General features: G+C 45.0%; 1 protein-coding gene across 1 annotated transcript; it reads left to right on the forward strand.

Moving 5' to 3' along the window:
- Positions 1 to 971: 971 nt before the first annotated feature.
- Positions 972 to 5,763, forward strand: LOC144702691 (calcium-dependent protein kinase 10-like). The gene is made up of 7 exons (XM_078574691.1): positions 972 to 2,090; positions 2,577 to 2,720; positions 2,811 to 2,963; positions 3,302 to 3,417; positions 3,530 to 3,697; positions 4,617 to 4,841; positions 5,317 to 5,763. The coding sequence occupies exons 1-7, from the start codon at positions 1,304 to 1,306 to the stop codon at positions 5,437 to 5,439; spliced, it is 1,716 nt and encodes a 571-aa protein (XP_078430817.1). The 5' UTR covers positions 972 to 1,303; the 3' UTR covers positions 5,440 to 5,763.
- The last annotated feature ends 218 nt before the right edge of the window (positions 5,764 to 5,981 follow it).

A 5,981-nucleotide genomic window follows, 5' to 3' on the forward strand; every position in this document is an offset into this window, starting at 1 on the left:
GTTGATGAGGTAAAAATCAAGTTTCATTATCTTCTTCTTCTTCTTCTTCCTCTTCTTCCCTCTTCCTCTTCTTTTTCCCTCTTCCTCTTCTTCTTCCCTCTTCCTCTTCCTCTTCCCTCTTCCTCTTCCCTCTTCCTCTTCTTCTTCCCTCTCCCTCTTCCTCTTCCTCTTCCTCTTCTTCCCTCTTCCTCTTTCGTGTTTGAACTTTGAATGTGGTCTTTTCTGGAATTTAGGTAGTGGAAGAGGAAGAGGAAGAGGAAGAGGAAGAATAAGAAGAGGAGAAGAAGAGAAATTTGGAAGAGGAAGAGGGGGAAGAAGAAGAAAAGGGAGGAGAATAAGAGGAAGAAGGAGAAGAGGAAGAAGAGGATGGGAAGATAATTATCTATTTTCTCAAGTAAAAATTCAAAAAAAGTATAAATGAATGAGAAATTGAGAACTCTGGGCCCCAGAGTCTGGGGTGCGGTCGACTGACCAGGGAAGCGGCCCCGGGGCCGGAATGGCGTCCCGTCCAACGTCCCCCCTTCACCGCCGGGCCCGGGGCCGTGTCATCCGGGCCCGTGAGCCCTCGGGGCCGGGGCCGGGACCGCGTCCCGTCACGCGTCCCAGCCCTCCGCGGGGCCGGGACCGCGTCCCGTCCGGACGGCAGCACACTGTTAGGGAGATAGAGAGCATAGAGAGAGATAAGAGAAAGAGATGAGAGAGACAGAGATGAAAGAGAGGGCATACAAAGAGATAAGAGAGAGAGTATAGAGAGATGAGGGAGAGAGAGAGGAGAGGGTGATTAGAGAGATGAGGGAGAGAGTGTATAGACAGGGAGAATATATATAAATATATAGAGAGAGAGAGATGGAGTTGATCCAGTCAAACGAGGATGATATATATTATCATCTTTCCTAGGGAGGAAAACACGCTCACCCTACCTCCCCTCCCCATCCATCTCTCTCTCTCTCTCTCTTTCTATAAATACGTATCCTCCTCGATTCCTCTTCCTCTCCCCCTGCGAGCTGCTCCTCCTTTCCTCCTCGACTCCTCCTCGCGCGATGACGATCTTCCGCCTTTGATGCGCACTACAATCTCGATCGAGACATCCTCGATTCCTCCTCCTCGCGCGATGATGATGATGATCTTCCGCCATTGATGCGCGCAACAATCTCGATCGATCGATCTATCGAGACATCCTCGATTCCTCCTCCTCGCGCGACGATGATGATGATCTTCCGCCATTGATGCGCGCAACGATCTCGATCGATCGAGAGAGAGAGTGAGGGAGAGAGAGAGATCCTCGATTCCTCCTCCTCGTGCGATGGGGAACTCGTGCGTCGGCCCTCGCATCAGCCCCCAAGGCTTCTTCCAATCCGTCTCCGCCACTCTCTGGCGCCACCAGTCCGCCCCTTCCCCCTCTTCCTCCTCCGACGCCAACGCCAACGCCAACGCCAACGCCAACGCCGCCGCCTACGCCGCCACGGCCCCGCCGGATCCGCCGACGATGACGGATTCGCCCCCAAATCAGCCCCCTCCGGCGGGGGAGAAGAAGAAGCCCGGGCACGCGAAGAAGCCCTCGGCCTGCGCCGGGCTGCGCGCGGACCGCGTGCTGAAGCACCGGACGGAGAACATCAAGGACCTCTACAGCCTCGGCAAGCGGCTCGGGCAGGGCCAGTTCGGCACGACCCACCTCTGCATCGAGAAGGCCACCGGCAACCACTACGCCTGCAAGACCATCGCCAAGCGCAAGCTCACCACCGACGACGACGTCGAGGACGTCCGCCGCGAGATCCAGATCATGCACCACCTCGCCGGCCATCCCAACGTCATCTCCATCGTCGGAGCTTACGAGGACGCCGTCGCTGTTCATCTCGTCATGGAGTTGTGCGGCGGCGGCGAGCTCTTCGATCGGATCGTGCAGCGGGGCCATTACTCCGAGAGGAAGGCCGCCGAGCTCGCGAGGGTTATTGTCGGCGTCGTCGAGGCCTGCCATTCGATGGGCGTTCTTCACCGCGATCTCAAACCCGAGAATTTCCTGTTCGTCGACCAGAAGGAGGATTCCCCCTTGAAGACCATCGATTTCGGCCTCTCCGTCTTCTTCAAGCCGGGTACGTCATCGTAGATTTGCTCCCTTTTTCCTTGATCTTCCGCCATCTATCAATACCCTTGTTGTTCTACGCGAATTTCTCTGACGAATTGGGTCTGCTCGAGAAGTGGATGTTCTATCAGAATTAGAGGAAACATTCGTGGTGTAACTATGAATTGCGTCAAGAAGCTCATAGTTTCTCCTCTATTTTCGAATCATGGATTCATTTTTGAATGTTTTGGTGTCTATCAAATAGCTCATCTTGCATGCAATCTTGTTCTACGTGAATTTCTCTGACGAATCGGCTCTGCTTAGGAAGTGGACTCTTGTTTTATGAATATAAGAATTCTTGAGGTGAAACTTATTTACGGGGGAAGCATACATGACTTTTTGTTTTATAATCCGCTGTACAGTTATTCGTCATAATTGTAATCGATTTCTTTCCCTCGACTGTTTTTTTTTAAGTACTGGTCAATCATTTATATAATATGGCCATGTATGACTGCAGGAGACATTTTTACCGATGTTGTTGGTAGCCCATACTATGTCGCGCCCGAAGTTCTAAAGAAGCGTTATGGCCAAGAGGTTGATGTATGGAGTGCTGGCGTGATTTTTTATATATTATTGTCTGGAGTTCCCCCCTTCTGGGCTGGTAATAACCTTGTCAATTATTAGTCGTTTTTAACTTCAATAGTTTATTTCATTATTAATCTGTAACTACCCTCATCTTGATTTAACCTAGAATCGGAGCAAGGGATATTCGAGCAAGTTCTTCATGGCACTCTTGATTTTGATTCTGACCCTTGGCCGAGCATATCTGAGAGTGCAAAGGATCTAGTTAAGAAGATGCTCGTCAGAGACCCCAAGAAACGGTTGAAGGCGCACGAAGTTTTGAGTGAGTTTTCCAATCTTTTTTTCTTCTTTTCAGTTCTATGCAGGTGCAGTTCTTTAATCGCAGAGTCCTAATTTCGTTCATAAGTTATACCTTTCCAGTATTTTCCGTCTCCCTCTCTTTATTGTGCGGACTTTTCCTTTTTTAGAGATCATGATTGGGATTCAGTGGGATTAACTAATATCATGCTCAATTAGTATTATGAATATTAAAGCCTGAGAGTAGGCACGGTATTAGGCATAAACGAATAAGCACGATGTTATTATGGTATTTTTCTTAGTCAAGGAAGAAAAATATTTATTTTAAAGACATTTTAAGGATATCTTTATTTCTTTACCCAGGTCATCCATGGGTGAGAGTTGATGGTGTGGCTCCTGACAAGCCCCTCGACTCGGCGGTTCTGTCACGGTTAAAACAGTTTTCTGCCATGAATAAGCTGAAAAAACTAGCATTGCGGGTAAGTCTCCCATAAATAGCGCTAGAACTCTCCAATTTAAAGAAAATAAATACAGTAATGGATGTAGAAAGATTTAAATTTGTAATAATAAATGTTCATTTTGCTTCTGCAGGTAATTGCTGAGAGTCTATCGGAGGACGAGATTGCTGGCTTGAAAGAAATGTTCAAGATGATTGATACAGATAACAGTGGCCAGATCACCTACGAGGAGCTCAAGAAGGGACTAGAGAGAGTAGGGGCTAATCTGAAGGATTCTGAAATCTACTCTCTGATGCAAGCAGTAAGCATCGCTAAATTTTTCCCCACTATATTCTCATCTTTACTTAAGAATCTAATGTCACAGAAAGTATGCTTCATCTCGATAATCAAATGATCGACTAACAAGATTACACAATGATCTAATCAAACGATCAACTAATCAAATCACCCAATTATTGAATCAAATGATTACATAGATCGATCCAATAACGGATTGACCTGATAAATACTCGATCTGATCATCTATCGGGCTGATCTAAAGATCCTTTATCGATCAAAGATCGATCCAATCTAGAGATCAACCTGATCTAATTGGATGGCAAATCCTAACAGAAATAATTGCATGTTGAGGATAATTTTCCTTGTGGGATCAAAACCATTTGGTCACTGGACTCTTATCTCTCCAACCTGGATTGGGCTGATCAAATTGGATCGTCTAACCCTAACAGAAATTGCATGTAGAGGACATATTTTCACGTTAGATCAATGAAGTCTGTGAATCTGGCTGATCTTATTGCATTGCAGAACCCTAACAGAAAGAATTGCATGTATAGGGCGTTTTCTATGTTAGATCATTTGATTCTGTCTATCCAATCCCCATCGGGCCTGTCTAATTGGATAGCCAAACCCTAACAATAGTAAATACATGCAGAGGGCAGAAATAAAAAAAACTGTCAATCCCTTCAAACAATTCACTCAGTCAAACCGTTCTAGATCAGGCCAATCTAGTTGGATTGGCCAACCCTAACAGAAACAATTGCATATAGAGGGTGATTTTCCACGTCCGATCCAAGGCTATTCGATCAATTGACTCCCTCCACTGGTTCTTGATCAGGCAAATCTAACTGGATCGCCCAAATCTAACAGAAACAATCGGATATAGGCGAGGATTTAACCACCTTTGTTCGACCTGATTTTATTATTTTGGGTTGAAAACGCAGGCGGATATCGATAACAGTGGCACCATAGATTATGGGGAGTTCATAGCGGCAACTCTTCACCTGAACAAGGTGGAGAGGGAGGACCATCTCTACGCAGCTTTCCAGTACTTTGACAAGGACGGCAGCGGGTTCATCACCCTCGACGAAATTCAACAGGCTTGTGAGGAGTTTGGCATCGAGGACATGAAGCTAGAAGATGTCATTCGCGACGTTGACCAAGATAATGTGCGGTTTATTTTTCTTCATTCTTTAATTAGTTCTCGTCTAATTTATATGTTGCTTCGATTCCAAATTTCTGGTTTATTTTCCTCAGGAATTTGAATTTCAGAGTCCTAGATTTTGTCCGTAATCTCATCAAATAAACATAAAATCTCACCGTCAAACAGGTGAACCTGGTTTTATGGAAATTTTATATCCTATCATCACCCAGACGAAGCCTTCCCAGGTTTTATTTTTCCTCTAACAACTGGGGTTTACCATGCAGATTAAACCGTCGAACCTTATCTTTGTGGAAATGAGATGTTATTATCCAGATTAAACCTTTCCGTTGCCCTCCCACGTTTTATTTCATCTAAGAGCTGGATTTGTGGAAAAATTATGTCATCAAAAAAATAGAACGTTGCAAAACTCAAGTCTCTGAACCTGGATTCATGGAAAAAAATTATTTATTACTTAGATTAACTCTCTGTTGTTCTTCCAGGATGGACGCATAGACTACAACGAGTTTGTAGCCATGATGCAAAAGGGGAATCTTGACCTTGGGAAGAAGGGATTGCAGCGTAACTTCAGCGTTGGTTTCAGGGAGGCGCTAAAAATTGGGTGACTCTCTCTCTCTCTTCTCTCTCTCTCTCTCAATATTGCACCAAAATTTTCATCAGCTTCATGATTGTGTAAAAATATGGGGGCCTGATCCAAGGCAGGAAGTGGTAAATTCGCAGAGTCTTCTTTGTTAAGATGTAGCCCAAATGTATGTTCAAGGAGGCCCAATTTGTGCCTTTTGGGCTCGAAGAGAAACAGGCCATCTGTTACACTTATTCTACAAAATTCCCTTTTTGTTCATGTTTCTCTCAACATCTTTTTTTTTTAAATGGAAATTTTTGTAAAGGGATTCTTCTTTTACCCCATATTGAACTTTTTTTTGTTCTGAGTCCTTTTTGAAAGTGGTTTGACATGTCAATTGGTGCAGACAAGAGGTAAGTGGCCTTTATTTTATTCTTGTAGTTAAAAAGGACAAGGTGAGTAATTTCATAATAACAAAACTTTTGGTGGTGGAATGTGAATGAAGCTGTTTCTTGGAGCCTATTCGAAATAACCGTCTCTTCTGGGTCCACTCTGTGGAGAGAGAGAGATATCATGGAAGCATGG

This window comes from Wolffia australiana, chromosome 4 (genome assembly GCF_029677425.1).
Source record: "Wolffia australiana isolate 7733 chromosome 4, ASM2967742v1".
Lineage (NCBI taxonomy): Eukaryota > Viridiplantae > Streptophyta > Magnoliopsida > Alismatales > Araceae > Wolffia > Wolffia australiana.